Source organism: Canis lupus, chromosome 26 (genome assembly GCF_048164855.1).
Source record: "Canis lupus baileyi chromosome 26, mCanLup2.hap1, whole genome shotgun sequence".
Taxonomy (NCBI): domain Eukaryota; kingdom Metazoa; phylum Chordata; class Mammalia; order Carnivora; family Canidae; genus Canis; species Canis lupus.
The window spans coordinates 5428763-5446258 of NC_132863.1; the positions used below are offsets into that span (position 1 = coordinate 5428763).

General features: G+C 40.1%; 1 protein-coding gene and 1 pseudogene across 9 annotated transcripts in view; one reads left to right on the forward strand and one right to left on the reverse strand.

The window, feature by feature from the left end:
- CFAP61 (cilia and flagella associated protein 61) overlaps positions 1-17479 on the reverse strand; it is a 275850-nt gene extending 258371 nt beyond the window's left edge. For 5 of the 9 annotated variants that reach the window (XR_012018154.1, XM_072799843.1, XM_072799841.1 and 2 more), the window contains exons 1-3: positions 17257-17410; positions 10254-10404; positions 809-977 (exon numbers count right to left, since the gene is read on the reverse strand). Coding sequence is in view for 7 of the 9 variants with exons in the window: in XM_072799843.1 (XP_072655944.1) it covers positions 809-977; positions 10254-10396 (312 nt within the window). In the remaining 2 variants the exon portion in view is untranslated. Of the gene's footprint in view, positions 1-808; positions 978-10253; positions 10405-17256 lie in introns of all 9 variants that reach the window. The other 4 variants (XM_072799842.1, XM_072799839.1, XM_072799837.1 and 1 more) reach the window with 3 other exon arrangements.
- On the forward strand, positions 9670-10158 carry LOC140617992 (small ribosomal subunit protein uS17-like; annotated as a pseudogene).
- Positions 17480-17496: the final 17 nt, after the last annotated feature.

Below are 17496 nucleotides of genomic sequence, written 5' to 3' on the forward strand. Positions count from 1 at the left end.
ATAAAAGGACCTAGAAGGTATTACACTAAGTGAAATAAGTCAGGTAGAGAAAGACAAATACCAAATGATTTCACTTAAGTGTGGAATCTAAAACACAAAAAAATAAAAAATAAAAAAAATAAAACACAAACGAACAAATGAAAAAAAAAAACAGAAACATATCCATAAATACAGAGAACATATGGTGATGGCTAGTATGTTCACCAGCCATACTAGCTGGTGAGGGGGGTAGATGGGCAAAAGGGGTACAGGGGAGTGGGAGGTGCAGGCTTCCAGTTACAGAATGAGTGAGTAAGTTACAGGGATGAACGTTTCAGCATAGGTAATATAGTCAATGGTATTGCATTGTAAAGTGACAGGTGCTAGCTACACTTGACATGAGCATAGCATAACACACAGAGCTGTCCAATCGCTCTGTTGTACACCTGAAACTAATGTAAAATTGCATGTCAAGTATATTTCAATGTAAAAAAAATTTTAAAAAGACTTTGGACAGTGGGGGCACAGTGTGAAGAACTGGGAAGCACACATCTGACCCTCGCTCCCTCCTAGATCTGCAAAGGTGTGACCTATGTCTTGCCACCAGCTGACTCATCTATTATCTTCTCTTGTGCATCCCCTCCAGCCTCTTGCTCTTGGATTCACCTTTCCTCTCCAACAGCTAACTTTGTTTCTAACTGTCACGATGTCACTTTCTGTTTTGAGTTTTGAACTGCTCCGCCTCAAAACTGATAAGACATATGTGCAAACGTAGGACTTCCTTTCAAAATTAAGGCTGTTCTAATAAGAATTGTGTGTAATTGCTTACTGTGCACGGGATTTCACTGTCAAGTTCCTGGAACACGGATAACCAGTTGTCCTGATTGGAGACATTCCAGTTGGGATAGTCCACAAAGGTAGCCTGGGCCATGATCTCCTCTTTGTCATTGCAGAGGGTAACAGCAAGGTTTGCCTTTTCCCTGTGGAAATGATTAAAACTGCACACATGACAAAGATTACCAAAAGGTAGATGAGGTGATGTTACTTTTATCCCCTCCTTTGGTTATTGCAGCCTAGTTACTGAAACTTACCGTTGCATAATGAAACCTCTAGAAGAGGGGAAAAATGTGGCAGCAACTTTGAGAGCACATCTTTCAGGACATCTGGGGCTACCAATTAAATTTTTATTGAAAATTACATTTCATTAGAAAGACGTTGTATTTACATGAAGTGTCCAATACCCTTCCCTTGGAGATTGGCTATAATTTTCCCTATACTTTGCACCTTGTCAATTCCACTGTGTTGGCTTAAACATGTAAAGTTAGAGTGGCCAACTGTTCCTGTTTACCTGATTCTGAGAAGGTCCCCAGGACATGGAGCCATTGGGAATACAAGTCCTGAGCAAATTGGGATGAGTTGGTCAGCTATGCAAAGCAGAAAAGCCGAAAATTTAGCCTCACCTCTGTCAGCTATCCTAACCAATTTCTGCAAACCTTGAGCCCATGCCTCCTGGGTTGATGGATTCTTATGGGATATGAGTATCTATCAGCTGATCCACCTGCAGGATGAAGACCCTCAGGGGTCTGGCTTAAGCTAAGGCAACCCAGCAAGCTAAAAGAGACAAGGGTAGAGAAGCAGGTTTTCCAATTCTTATTCTGGTGGTTGTCCCAAAGGGATATCTTTTTTTTTTTTTTTTCTTTTTCCAAAGGCAACTTTCAAATGCTACCCTGTCATGCTGTCTGGGGTGATAGCAAGAACTCTGACTCAGAGAGAGTCTATAGTTTACTGCATGGAGAACCATTTATATATAAATTGAGATGCAGTTTTCATTTTTTCAGCTGGGTAAGATCTACTGGTATCTTAATTTGGAGGAAAAAAAAGACTTAAATATCCTTTCAAAAAACAAAGTTTATTCCTTAGTAAGGGGACAAAGATAGCATGTAACTGAGGAGGAGAAAAGGTAATGGAAAGCACAGAGAGAAAGTTCTAGATGCTCTCCAGTTATATTTTCATCATTAAAGTAACAATTGTGACTGCAATCAAAACCAGAAAGTAATCACAAGAAGAGAAAAACTAATTAGAAAAGTCATCCTCCGTACCACTTCCATAGGTAACCAGTGTTGATATTTTGGTGTCTAACTCACCAGATTTTGAGAGTAATTATACAATGAAATGTACTTTGTAAGTTTTTCAACATGGCATCACATAACCCATACGTTGTAGTCTGCTTTTTTTCCCCACTTGACAGCATACCACCTTACTAGAGCCGTTCACCAAAAAGCAGTCTCTCATACACGGGCACTTCCTGTGCTTCATTTTTTTCTTCAAATTAGTTCACTTTTGGCTTAGATAAGACCATTTCCATAGGAACTTCTAACATCATAAATGGAAAAGCAGTATACCTTGTTCTGAAGATAACCATAAAAAAATCAATTTAGAACAAAACTTGTTCTTGTGTGTATCTAGACAAATCACCTTGGGTACCAACAGAAGTATAGACACTTTGGGGAAACATCATGCTAGGGATGTCAATCTCAGCACCTACAGCCACTGTCTCCTCTCACAGGAGATCCACTCTTCAGCCATAGAGGACTTCCTCTGGGTGCACCTACCCCAAGGTCCCTGCCCTAGTGCTGGCTATCACGGAAAGAAAATAGTGGACTGCCCTCAGGTCCCAAGAATACACTATCCACATAGGGGGCTAATTAGCAAAAGGATGCAGCCCCACAACCTCTCCAGTCTGCTTCACCAAAGCCCTGCCCCTCTTAACACTCCTGGAGTGGTTCCCTCCTGCTCCTGGTCCTCTGGACTCCTCTGCCCCAGGCTCCCACAGCCATGACTTACTGCTTCACAGATAGCCCTCACTCTAATTCAGATGAGAAAATGCCCAGAGCACAGGACCCGGCGATGATGGTAGTGATGGAGGAGGAGGAAACGGGCAAGAGCTGGGCCAAGGCAGCTACCATCCCCTCAGGGAAACAAGGGAAATGTGTTCCTGAAATCCCAATTTGAACTTGAAACACATTTATCCATGGGAAAACAGGGTGGTGGTTGGGTTCCATAGTACAATTAGCACAGTACTATACCACACAGACATTATAGATTAAATAGGCTTTTGTGGGTTGGCCTGGGAAGCCAGCCATGAGTAACATCGTTTCAATGGGAAAATGCACTTCAATTTCCAAATGGCTGAGTGCAAGAAAGTAACTTTTATAGCATTATCCTTTTGTATGTATAATTTCCACTTCTTATTACCTCTTAACATGAGTCCTCTTTGGGACAGATAAAAATCATTGTAGGGGAAAAGAAGAGAGAGAAGGAAAAAGGTAATGGGAGAGGCTTGTTTTTAAAAGCTGGGTTTAGAATTATTCTTTGGAATAAGTCAAATAAAAAAATACACACACACCCAAAATACAAAATTCACACAAAATATTCACACAAAATACATTAAAAGTATTCACACAAAATACATTAAAGCTCAAGGATATTATCCAGCAAGCAAAATCACAGTTCTTTTCATTAAAGTAATGTCTCATTTGTTCACTTGGTTTAGCGAATTTTCCTTTAGCCAAAACTCCTTTTATTGAACTGAACTTGACGGAAATCTTGGTGAAACAGTATCCACATTTTTTGCTTTATTAAGCAGCACAAATGACACAGATCTGGGTGTTCCCAGAGCCTGTCATGGTTTCCTTCCCCCTCCAGCCCTTTGCACTGTGACATGTGCACTCGATGTGGCCAATTCTTTTGGCTCTTTCCCCACTCATCTGCTATGCCCAATCTGCTCATTTTCTCCCCTACCATTTAGCAGGGTTTTCAGGTGAGGTCAGTTGTATTCATTCCTACATCTGTGACTGAGCCAGCAGGTAATTTAATGAAACTCAATAAAACTAGGAAAGAAACCATCAAATTTAGAAATGCTTGTAAAATGGGTCTCTAAGCCTTGGGGTTGGCCTGCCAAGGGAATGGGAGTTACCTGAATTGAAAAACGAAAGGCGGGATCCCTGGGTGGTGCAGCGGTTTAGCGCCTGCCTTTGGCCCAGGGCACGATCCTGGAGACCCGGGATCGAGTCCCACATCAGGCTCCCGGTGCATGGAGCCTGCTTCTCCCTCTGCGTGTGTCTCTGCCCCTCTCTCTCTCTCTCTGTGTGTGACTATCATAAATTTAAAAAAAAAAAAAAAAGAAAGAAAGAAAAATGAAAGGCTGCATGGGCTGAGTACCAACTATCTGGGGAGCTCCAGGACACTGATGAAAATGTAAATTTACTTTTTACTTCTGAAGATATGCTGGCTTCTAAAGTAGGTCACAACCTTTTTAGTTATTAGGATCCCATTTCAACATTAATTTTTAAAAAAAGCCTTTCACTACTCTACTCCCACATGGCATAAGCTATGCTTTTCATATCTGTCAATTCAGAAAACACATAAACACATTAGACATGTGGATTTGAGCTACGCTGACAGCCACTCCAAGACCCAGCAGCAGTGTGAAGCTCATCTTCAGAAACAACTGGCTGTCAAGAACTTTCAGGTAATTAGTATGTGGCTGTGTATAGGATTTGGAAACACAACTCTGTGGAAGGTTTTTGAAAAAACATCTGTAGAAAGGCCCCAGTTGTAAGTCCACCTCCATCCCACATGCTATGGTCTGAATACCCCCTAAAAGGATGGGCCATTGGCAACTGATCACATGGATCACTGGTGATCACATGGACAGGACAATCACATACCCTCCTGCTCAGGCCAGCTATGATCCACTTTCACCCCAGGAGGGGCAAGTTAGACGTGCACATTTGCTACTGAGCTGGGGGCTTATAGTTTATTTACATGCAGAAATTTATTAATGTAGTAAATTACAGTATACAGTGGCCCCCTGCCACTTGCTTTTCCTTCTCAGAGGCAATCATGCCTCCCTTTGTGCCATGTTCTGCAGATTGTTGTTTTAACGATATATATGTAAGAAAATTCCATTGTACTGATAAAGCAGTGCTTCATCCTGTTCTATGACTGCCTAGCTGATAAGAAAGGAAGGGAGGGAGAATAGAAAAGCTTGCCTCTATCTGACCCTAGTCCTTGCTCCCTTAAAGGCAGAACCAGAGGAAAGGAGGAGAATAGCTATGAGCACCTCCTAGGAGCTAAGCATGGCCCTGTATTTAACAACTATTCTCACTGTCCCACTCATCCTGTAAATTAGGTACAATCGTCCATCTCACAGAGGAGGATGCTAAGGCTTAGGGAGGTTTTGCAAAATCACATGGCTAGTGGTGAATTTATTCATTAATGCAACAAACATTTACTGAATACATACCAAGTGCCAATCTTTTTTCTAGGCCCCAGGGACACAGCAGGGAACAGGCAAAAATCCCTGCCATCATGGAGCTGATGTTCTAGTGAATAGAGACAGGCCAATTTTGAAAACAAAACAAAACACAACAACAACAAAAAACCTAACTAAAATGCACAGAATGTCAGATGGGGACAAGTGCTGTGAAGAAAAACATGGGGAAGAAGATGAAGCTTGCAGGTGTGTGCAGGTGCTCTTCCAAGAGAAGGTAGTGTTTGAGGTGTGATGGAAACTCCTCTGTAACTGTAAGCTGAGGCACACATTTGCCTGGGGTGTTCCAGGAAAAATTAAAGAACTCAGTGGAGCTCAAGGATGGTGAGATCAAAAAGGAAAAGGGTGGGCTCTACACCAGATCATGGCAAGCACATGGCAAACCAGTGGAGGGTTTTGAGCAGAGCACAACAGGATCCAGCTGGTGTGAACAGTGTCACTTTGGCTATTATGTTGAGAATAATTTGCTGGGGCAGTGGGGAAAGGGGGCGGGAGAGGGGTGATGAGCAAGGGTTGATGCCAAGGTGGAAGCAAAGACCAGAGAGGGGATGTTGAAATACTCGAGTGAGAATGCCGGTGCCTCACAACTCAGCTCAGCAGAAGTCAAGTGGAAAGCAGCAGCCAGGTTCTGGATTCTGAAGGTGGAGCTGACAACTCTGCTGGTATAGGAAGTAAGAGCAAGAGTCAAGGTGACACCAGGGTTTTGGGTCCAAGTAAGTGAAAGGCTGGAGTTGCTGGAGTTACTCAGATGGGGAAAGTATGGACAGAGTAGTTTGAAGGCAGGTGATTATGGTGCTGGGTGGGAAGCACCTACTAGGTAGCCAAGGGGTGACATCCATCAGGAAGCTAGAAATGAATTTGGAATCTAGGAGATTCCATCAACAATGTTAGCTGTTTTGTACATTTAAAGCATAAATTCACCAGAATCGTTTCTGGGGGGTTTTGGGGGGTTTTTGTTTTGTTTGAAAGACAGGAGGTTGGTCTTTACATTTATTCTATTGTCCACATGGCTAACAAATTGTCCCAGTACTATTTCCCCACTACTGTGGTCATCAAGTTTTCATAAATGTGTGGATCTCTTTCTGCGATCTCTAATTCCTTGTCCTGATTACTATATCTATGAGTCTTTAGTTGGGCAAATCTCCCCACCTTATTTTTCTTCTTTCAAATTGCTCTGGCCCTTTGCCCCCTTGTATAAATTCACACCCATATTATCAACTTCAATAATATTCCTATTAGGATATTGATTGGAGGAGAATTGACTTCTTTATGTTATTAACTATTCCTATCCAAAACATGGTATACCTCTTCATTTATTTAGGTCTTTTTTGATGTCGTTCAGTAAGATTTAATAATGTACCCCATAATAGGCTTGGATATGTGGTTCCTGGGAGGGAGGGGGGTTCCTTTGAGTACTGTCTTCCTCTTGAATAATACTTTTAAGAGTATTTTCATTCTAATTGCACACTTGCCAATTTATCTGTTTTGGTTCTGTATTTTACCTAACTTATTATTTATATCTTATATCTTACTATTTATATTTAGTATCTATATAAGTCATTATCATTACTTCTTTATGCAAGTTTGATTTTTTTCTTAGACCTACCAACTTATTTATGCATATATTTGTTCACTTTCTTGTATCTTGGCTCTTCAGATGAGATATTCTTCCTTCTGCCTAGAGTACATTCTGGGGAATTCCCTTTATTCAGGGTTTATTGATAAGCTCAGTTTTTGTTTGTCTGAAAATGCATTCATTTTTCCCTAGATATTAAAAACCTGTTTCCCGGGCAGCCCAGGTGGCTCAGTGGTTTAGCACCTACCTTTGGCCCAGGGCATGATCCTGGAGACCTGGGATCCAGTCCCATGTCGGGCTCCCTGCATGGAGCCTGCTTCTCCCTCTGCCTGTGTCTCTGCCTCTCTCTCTCTGTCTCTCATGAATAAATAAATAAAATCTTAAAAAAAAAATAACCACCTGTTTCCCTGGGTACACAATTTTAATGTGGTGCTATTTTCTAATATTGAAGACATTCTACTATCTCTGGCTACCATAGTAGCTACTGAGAAATCATTACTAGTTTAATCTTCAGCTGTTTGTAGGCAACTTGCCTTTTCCAATTATTTTTCAGATCCTCTCTTCAGCTTTGGCATTTTGCTTTCATTATGATGTGCTTAGCTGTGGATTTCTCTGTGCATTTATCCTGTTGGGGATTCACTGAGTTTTCTAGATCTAAGAATTGGTGTTGTCAACAATCCTGAAAGCTGTCAGCCATGATCTCTTCATATATTGCCTCTTATACTTCCCATTGTCTCCTTCTAGAAGTCTGATTAGACCCAACCGTAACTGTTAATTGTTCCATTATTTTTTTTGCCTCTGTCTTTTTGTGCTGAATTTTGGATAATTTATCGGTATTGGTCCCCCAGTTTGCTACTTCCGTCTTCAACTTTGTTATGATATTTAATTCATCCAATGAGCTTTTAATTATAGTTTCACTTCTAGATGGTTTGACTTTTTTTTCAAATATCACTATTCACTTTTATGGTCTTTTCAAATGTATCTTTTTACTGTAGACATAGTAAGCATAGTTATTTTATATTCTTTGACTGAGTTAAGATATGAAGTCTTTGAGAGTCTGATTCTGCTATATATTTTTTGTTACTGGTTTTCAGTGATGGTGCATGTTTCCTTGCGACTTTTGACTGTGAGTGCATATCACTTAGAACTCTGTGTGCATTATTTGAAGTTTGAGTTGAAGCTCCATCCTTCAGACCTGATTTGTGTTATTTCAGCCAGTTTCCAGGACACACTACTAATCTGAGACCACTTTTAATCAAATTCTCCACTTTGTTTGCTTTATTCAGTCGACTGGTAAACAAACATAGCTTTTGTCTGAAATTGCACTCATTATCTAGGAGGTTTTGAAGCTTTTTGGGATTACATAGATAATTAGTATGGACCTTAAATGAACACATGCTTACAAATTCTTAACGGCTTTGTCCACCTTCATTCCATGCTGAAGTTAAAAAAGGCTAGTTTCCTTACTGTCCCAGCTTCAGCAGTGGTTTTCTGGCTCATTCATCCTTATAATGAGCAACCCAGTTTTATACAAAAGGATCTAATACTTCCCTCCTTAGGTGGAGGGAGTATTTATCTTCTGTTCTTTGCAAAGCTGTCAAAACAGAAGCAGGAGGTCTCTAGAATGTAGCAAAAATCCTCAAGGAGAAGGTGGCATCGATTCCTGCTGTTTTCCTAAAGTTTCTGATTTCATTTGGATAATATTCTCTGTACAGTCCTTAACTTTTGTGTTCACGTGTGTGTATCGGCATGTTGTTTTCATCCAGAGGACATCACTAAGGTGTTTAATCCACCATAATGGCAAAAAATGGAATCATTTAATTGATATACACATTTTTAAAGAATTTTATACATGTTGCCCTGCTGCTCTCCCACAAAATTATGTCTATTTACATTACATTAATCAGTGTGATGAGCAGAAACCACAAATTCTAATGTCTTAGGCTGGCTTCTTAGTTTAAACATTTCAACTGGATTTAAATGTGAAGCTTTATGAAATCTAAAATAGTGAGCTATCTTTTTATCTTTTTCAACAAAAATAATAAGGAATAGATTATAGGATAGTTACAGTCTAGTGAACAACAACAACAAAAAAAAAACAGGAAAAATCTATGCATATTTTGAAGTTTAGAAGACCATTTTTTTTTTAAGATTTTATTTATTTATTCATGAGAGACACACACAGAGAGAGAGAGGCAGAGACACAGGGAGAGGGAGAAACAGGCTCCATGCAGGGAGCCCACTGTGGGACTCGATCCCGGGTCTCCAGGATCACGCCCTTGGCTGTAGGCGGTGCTAAACCACTGCGCCACCAGGGCTACCCTAGAAGACCATTTTAATAGCAATGGTTAAGAACAAATCTGGGCATTGTGGCTTACTAACTGCTTGACCTCCAGTTTCTCATCTGTAAAATGGACAAGATAGTGGCTATCTCAGAGTTGTAAATAAGACAATACTAGCAAAACATAGATAGAGCCTGACAGAAAAAGTATTCTCGAAACTAGCAGCAGATATTAACTTACTCCAAGTGACTCTACTAGTGGGTGGGGCAGTTGAGATTAAAACTCAAGTCTGCCTAAATCCAAAAATCCATGAGAAACCCTTTCAACTTGCAGGTTATTGTGAAACTTAAGAGATTGGTTGTTCTGGGACATCTCCTCAGCAGGATAGATTTTCTTGGGGCCCACTTCCTCACCATAAAGCCCTGTAAGACAAGGAGTGAGGTCCCTCCTTACATGTGATAAAATTCATAAACAGCCTTTTTTCAGTGGCCAGGAAGATGGCAGACATTCAGACCAAACATGCTTGTCAAAAGCAGCCAACCATCTTTCAGAATAAGAAGAGGGTCCTGCTTGGAGAAACTGGCAAGGAGAAGCTCCCACCATAGTACAAAAACATCAGTCTGGCTTCAAGATGCCCAAGGAGGCCACAGAGGGCACCTACATCGACAAGAGATGCCTCTTTACTGGTAATGTCTCCCTCTGAGGGTGGATACTGTCTGGTATCCACCTTGTAACCAAGATGAAGGTGCATAGAACCAGGTCAACTGCTGAGACTACCTCCACAACATTCAAAGGGACAACAGCTTTGAGAAATGCCACAAGAACATGTCTGTGCACATGTACCCTACTTCACATGAACGGGATGTCCAGATTGGCGACACTCACATAGGGCGAGTGCTGGCCCTTGAGTAAGTCTGTGTGTGTGCTTCCACGTGCTCAAAGTCATGAAGGCCACTGGCATCAAGATGCAATTCCAGAAGTTCTGAGACTAGACATCTCCCCATACCCCAAAAGAAAATAAAGTTATTTTCCCAGGGAAAAAATTGATAAACATTCTGGGCTTACTTAGCTACATACTTACAGAAGATAGATGATATTAAGCTTCCCAAACAGCTTCTGGGTAAATTTCCTAATGAGGTTTTTGATACAATAAATATCCTGTGATTCTGTTCTTCGGCAATGAACCACTTCTACTTTTCCTCTTGGAGAAGTGAGCACTGACATTTTTGATTCTGTCTCAAAAAGAGAGAAAAGAGTTCACCATTAATTTGAGATGACAAGCCAATCTAGTTACAGTACTTACTAAATCAGACATTAATTCAATTTCCGTATGGTCAGAGTGAACATGGTATTTGAATACTGGTGGGACACATTTTCTCTTGGGAGTTGGTGGGAGGACTGTCATCGCAAACCAGCCACATGTTTCTCTCCAGGAGAATGATGTTTCTGAGAACTGGCCCATCTAGAAATTTCTGCAACTACACTCTTTGTTCCTAACAAAGCTACTTTAATACTCTAACAATAGGACTGAAAAACACTGAAAGGAGTTATTTACGGATTCAGAATCCTCTTTATTTAATTGGCCACCATGGCATGTGGTCAAGAGTTACAGGGGAAATACTGGCAACTTCTGCCCATGTTCCAAATAGAGTTCCCCAAACTGGAGCCCTAAAAGCAATAGTCCTGAGAGATATTTTGAGACAGAAAAAAAAAAAAAAGTTCCATGGTCAATTAAGTGTAGGAAATGCTGTTTCTGATGGCCTTCCTGTGGGGCCACCATGCCCATTAGAGTCTTTGAGAAACTCCATAATAAAGTACCTCCTTTCTTTGTATAGCCCAGCCTTTCCCACAGCTTTTCTGAGGAGAATTTCTAGTGACACCAACAGTGGAGAATCTAATGTTTCAGAAAGACACTTTGGGGAATGCTGCTGACAGGAATAGCAGGCCACAAACTGATTTCAATCTCTCTTTTAATGTCTCAATATGTGTGTGTGTGTCTCTCTCTCTCTCTATTTCCCTCCTCCCTCTGTCTGTCCCTCCATTCCTTCTTTTTTTCCTAGGGAAAATCATTTTATTATGTATTAGCCAGTATGCTCAAAACAGGCATTACCATTCACCACTGTGCTGACCCTAGGAACAATATGGAGCATGGCCAGCACCCTGGAAGGCTGCTTCATGGCCCCCCCAGTTCAGTCAACCCTTCAGAGGTAATCACAATTCCCACTTCTACCACATAGATGATCTTTGCCAAGTTTTGAGTATCACATGAGTGGAATTATATAGCGTGTGTGGTTTTCTTTCAAAACACAATATTATATCATTTGGCTTTTTGTTGTTATTGTTGTTGTTTACATATGTACATCCTTACATAATTTTCAATGTGCCAAAGTACCAAAGAACTTGGGCACTGCAGGGGTCTGACACGGCATGAGACAAAGCCCCTCCTTCATCAGATGAGCAAAGTGAGGCCCATGAAGTGAAGTGACGTGCCTCAGGATACCCATATTTGGTCAGAAACCAAACCTTGGGCAGTTCTGGTCCAGCCCCCTGGCACTCCTCCCATTGAAGCAGCCTGCAGGCTGCCTCTGTGGGCAAGGGTCCCCTGCCCTCATAGTCCACTGCTGTTCATGAACTGTAGTCTGACTGCTCTTAGCCATCAACAGTTGGATGTTAAGGGTGCAAGGTGTAGGGTCAGGCAGGGGGACTTAGCAAGGTGGCAAGTGGCCATCAAGAATCCTTATCTAGTGGCCTTCTCCTTCGTGAATTCAAACCACCCTCAACTTTTGCAGGCCTCCATCAGCACCTGCAAAGCAAACGCAGCTCTTGCAGATGCCCTACGTTGTCCAAGGTCACAGAAACTGAAAGGAGGGGTTAGAAACTGCCAATTTTTCATTTACGATGGAAAAGTCAACAGCCAGATGGTCCAGATGTTTCTGCAGCCCAGTAAGTTAACAAACAAGTCATGTAGGCTAAATACAAGTCTGACTTCCTCTTCTTTGATAGAACAAGGTATGCTATGTGGCCACTGCCTCACAGCCTTGGTGTCAGGGTAACTGAGGTGAACCGGGGAGCATGTCTACTCTCAATTCTAGCCTCGTGTTGTCTTGTGAAAATGTGAGCTCAGAATGGCAGGTCTTCACCTTCTGCAAAGGAAGAAAACCTTAATATTTACAACAACATCCCCAAAATCAGAAATAGTGGATCAAAATTTTCTTCACAGTCTGAAGACGTAAACATTTCTTTAAGCTGGTTTAGCCTCCACACTTCCCATGGCAAAGCCATCCATAACACTCTCTCTTTACAGAATAACTGTAAGGAAAGCCCAGCTATCAGAAGGTGACACGGGGCCATGGCTATGGAATCAGAGTACCAGAGATGAGACCCAGTTCCTAACCCCGATTAGCTGTGTAACTTTGAGCAAGTTACTTTAACTCTCTGTGCCTCGGTTTCCTTATCTGTAAATCAGAGATAATACACATATTGTAAAAGGTTTTATAAATGAGTTGTTATATGCAAAACACTGAAAGCAGTGTTTGACATGTGCTCAGTAAATATTGGCCATATCATCATTAATATTATTACTATTGAGCAGGAATGTTCTCAGGATTCAAAATAGTAAACATCAAAAAGTCACTTGACGCTCCTGAGGTCTGGGGGACCTTCATCTAACTGCAGAGATGTCAAGCCAAGGAAACTAAGAGATGGCTAATGCTTAGGTGGCACCTTCATAGTTTCCTGGGCATCTCTATGTTGTAGACAACCATAGGACCAATCAATCCCCTTTGCAATACAGACTTTCTTTCTTTGATAAACAAATACACCTTTAAAAAGTGGCAGTCAAGTTTTGATGACCTGATAACATTTCCTTTCTAAGATGGCTTTACATAGCCCAGCTGCAATATAAGCTGATTTCATGTTCTAACGCTAATGTCAATCTTCCTTAACATTTAATTTTAAAAAGTATTTTTAAATACAGCAATGCATTCTTCATTATATCTTCTCAATGCATAATACTTTCTCAATGTGAAAAACATAAAACTTTATATATAAGGCTGAAGTTGTGACTTTTTATTGTGGCAAAATATACAAAACATAAAATTTGCTATTTTTATCATTTTGAGCATATGGTTCAGCGGCATTAAGTACATTTACATCACTGTGCAATCATCACTGATACCCATATCCAGGCCTTTTTCATCTAAAATTCTGGTGTGAAACTTTTTGGACCAACTGAAATCTCCTCTCCTTTGGGTTTGGCATGTATATAATTTCAGACAGTATCTTCTATGTTAGGGGAAACACAATACATGCTGGATGGGCACAATGACCCAGGAGGAAGATATTCCATACAGGGTTTCACCTGAAGGCTCCTTACTCCCAAATTGGAGAGGAGCAACAAGCAATAAAATGACAGTATTATTTCAAAGGAGGCAATCAGAACCTGGCTGACTACCATCTGAGCAATTAAGTATTCAGTAATATTTTCCATACTCTCTGTGGATGTGAAATTAGGTGCCTTCTACAAAGACATGGCATTAGTAGAGACAATAAATTTTCATATTTGCAAATATCTTTTACCTACTTTGGGTAGAAATGGGACATTAATAGGTCTATATTCTTGTCAAAACTAGCCATAAATATTGTCATTCCTGGTTTTGGTTTTAACTTAAAAGCAAAACTGGAAAGAGACTTCCTGTTTGTGAAACATGATGTTGTAAGCTAATGCTATAATTATATATAAATTTTCAATAAAATAAAACAAGAAAGCATAATTAGATAAATGAGCTTTGGGAAAAAAAAGGAAACAAGGAAAGGAGGAAGAGAAGAAGCAAAGGGAAATCTCCCACCCAGGTGGCAGTGACTTTGTGTACAGAGGCTCACTGGAATCATCAAATGTGATACAGGCCCTCAGGGCGAGAGTTTCCACCCTCCATGCCAAGAGCAGAAACCAAGAACTGAAACTAAAGCCATGCATACAACCTGGACCTCAGAGGGGTGGACTTCTTGATAAATGAGACTAAAAAAACTGAACCCACTAGCCCATGGAAGTGGTTAAGCAGCTTTCTCCACCGATAGCTCTGGGTAGAAAACAAAAGAAAACAAAACCACTTGTGAGGAGTCCAAATCCTAAGCCAAAGTAGCGTGTATCCCAACCCATGCTACTTGTGTAGTGTGGAAGTCCCCAGGAACTTCAGATAATAATCTGTGAAAGAGATGATGACATAACTATGTTTACAATTATTAGAAATGTAGAAAGAGAAAAGTCGTGAGAAATAATTATGAAAAAGAACAAAAACTTTAAAATGGAAAATATGGTTATTAAACTTTAACTGGATGGGTTAAAAACATTAGTCAAGATTGAAGAGAATAAACTAGAAGGCGGATATGAAGAAATTTTCTAGATAGAATCACAGAAATATATCGAAATCACAGAAAGAAAATATAGAAAGCAATGAAGACACAGGTAAGACAGAATAAAAAGAACATCTATGGGTATAGGAATTCCATCTACAACTTATAGGAATTCCAAAAATAAGTAAATAAAATGTTGTTTGATAATAATGGCTAATGATTTTTTGGAACTGAGGAAAGACCTCAATCCTCAGGGGCAGAAAAATAAAAATAAATAAAAATAAACCCTAAATATTTAGCAATGAAATTACAAAACACTAAAAACAGAAAACCTGAAAGCAACCAGGTAAAAGATAAACTGCCTATGAGAGAATAAAAATTAGACTAAGAGTGTATTTCTCATCAGCAACAGTAAGAGCCAGTGGCACCGGGGCTGGCAAACTTCCTCTGTAAAAGGCCACATGAGAAATCTTTTAGCTTCATGAGCCATATGTTCTTTGTGCAACTACTCAGCTCTGCTATTATAGCATCATAACCAGAAACAATATGAATACAAATGAGCATGACTATATTCCAGTAAAATTCTAGGATTGCCTAGGTGACTCCATTGGTTTAGCATCTGACTTCAGTACAGGCCCATGATCTCAAGGCTCCTGGGGTCGAGCCCCAAATTGGGCTCCAGACAGTGTGGAGTCTGCTTTTTCCTCTGCTCCTCCCCCAGCTCTCTCTCAGATAAAATCTTTTAAAAATATTCTACTCATGGACACTGAAATTTGACTTTTATATAATTTAGTGTGTCCTGAAATACTCTTTTGATGTTTTCAGTTGCTTAAAAATATCTTAAGAGAAATTCTTAGCTCATGGGCCCTACAAAAATAGTAAACAGGCTGAATTTGACCTATGGGCTACAGTTTCCCAATCACCAGAATAGGATCTTTAAGAAAGTAAAGATAAAAACAGTCTTTAACTTAGAATTCTTACCTAGCTAAACAATCACTAAGAGATGAAAGTAAAAAAGAAAAAAAAAAAGACAACCTACAACAAAGATAGAAAGAAAATATAACTCCAAGAACCTGGCTGAAAGAACCCGTAAAAGATGTGAATAAAATTAAAATCAGAAGGGAGTGAAATATAAGATAAAATGCTAGGGAGAGAAAAGCAAACAAGCAGGTTTATCTAAAAAAGCACACACAAAAAAGAGTAATAATGATTATAAATTTTGTTTAAAAAACAAAAAACTGGATCGAATTACCAAACAATAAAAACTTGTGAGATAGAAGGAGACAATCAGCAATAAAACATTCTAAGTGTGTTTCTGAAAGGAGGCTAGATTAAACTTAAATCAGTTAAGTATAGTTACAAGTTTAAGGGACATCACAAAAGGGAAACATTTTTTTTTTATTTTAATAGTTATTGGTTTATTTTGTTAGGCGACTTTATTTCAGTCATATAAAATCTCATTCAACTTATTTAAAATTTGAAAAGTGAGATAACTTACAAATATTTAAATAAGTACATAGGTAGAACAGAGCTATGGCAAATATTTTTATACTGGTTACAAATGACTTCAGTTAACGTTTTCTCAATAGCACTATTTACGGAGATAGATTTAAATACATAAAATACACACATATATTTATACTTATGAATATTTTTTCTGAATACCAAAAGAGCCTTGCAATTGTAAAAATTTCTTAACCAGTGAGCTATCACACCACGAAGACAGGGAGGAAGCCCAAATGCATATAACAAGTGAAAGAAACCACTCTAAAAAAGCTACATACCGATGCAAATGACACAACATTCTGAAAAAAAGCAGCCCTAAAAATTTTTTAAAATCAGTGGTTATAGGAGGCAAAAGGAGAAGGAGGAATAAATAGATGGAGCACAAAGGATTTTTAGGATGGAAAAACTATTCTTTACCATTCTATGATGGTAGATACAGGTCACTAAATTCCATAGAATGTGAACCCTAATGTTAACTTGTGAATAATGAGCTGTCAGTGTAGGTTCATCAATTACAAAAATGTACCACTCTCACGGGGAATATCGATTGTGGGGGCAAACGGGACGGCAGGTGTGAGAAACAGAAATTCTCTGTACCTTCATTCAACTTTTCTGTGAACTTAAAACTGCTATTTTAAAAAGTCTTTTTAAAAAAAATTCTCTTCACTATTTGCTTGCATAAAATTAGCTTTTTCTTTTGAAGATAGGTCAAGAATTACACCAGCTAACATTTACGGAGCACTTTACATAGATTTTCTCCTTAATGATGATAAAATAGATACTATTCTTTTTGTCTCACAGCTAAGCACCATGGGGCTAAGAGAATTGATGTAATTAAGGCACATTTACAAAAAATTAAGCATCTGTTTATCTGACCACAAGGATGGTTTATTTGCTAGTACTTTGATGATTTATTTTCATTTTTTTCTATTATTTGGCTTTAAGATGCCTTCAGTTACTTCACTTGTGCACAACTGTCCAGAAAAAAAAAAAAAAAAAAAAAGAGACCTCCAAGACTACAAAACCTAGAACGCAACGCGGCGCCAGGCCACCTAGGAACGCAGCAGCTCGCCCCTTGGCATGCTGGGAAAGGAAGTTTTCTGGCCTACCTCTCTGCCCCGACCCCAAGCCTCCGGATCGGAGCTTTGTTCCTTTTGCCCTTCCCCGGAGCCACGGTTCGACCGACCCACCCATCCTCGCAAGTCCTCCCAGTTCCGGAGACTGACCTGGGGATGCGCCCCTGGCGCCCCGGACTCCGTCCCCGCGCCCCTGTCGGGCGAGCCAGCACTACCCACCTCTCCCGCAACTCCGAGACACTGCTCTCCGAGGAGGACGCTCAGCCCGGTTACCACAGAAACGAAGTTGCCGGCGTCACGGCGCGTGCGTGAAGTCAAAGGTCATGCCAGCAACTTCCGCTTCCTGTTTTGGGATCTCGCTTGTTGTCGGAAATCCCTGGGATTCTGTCC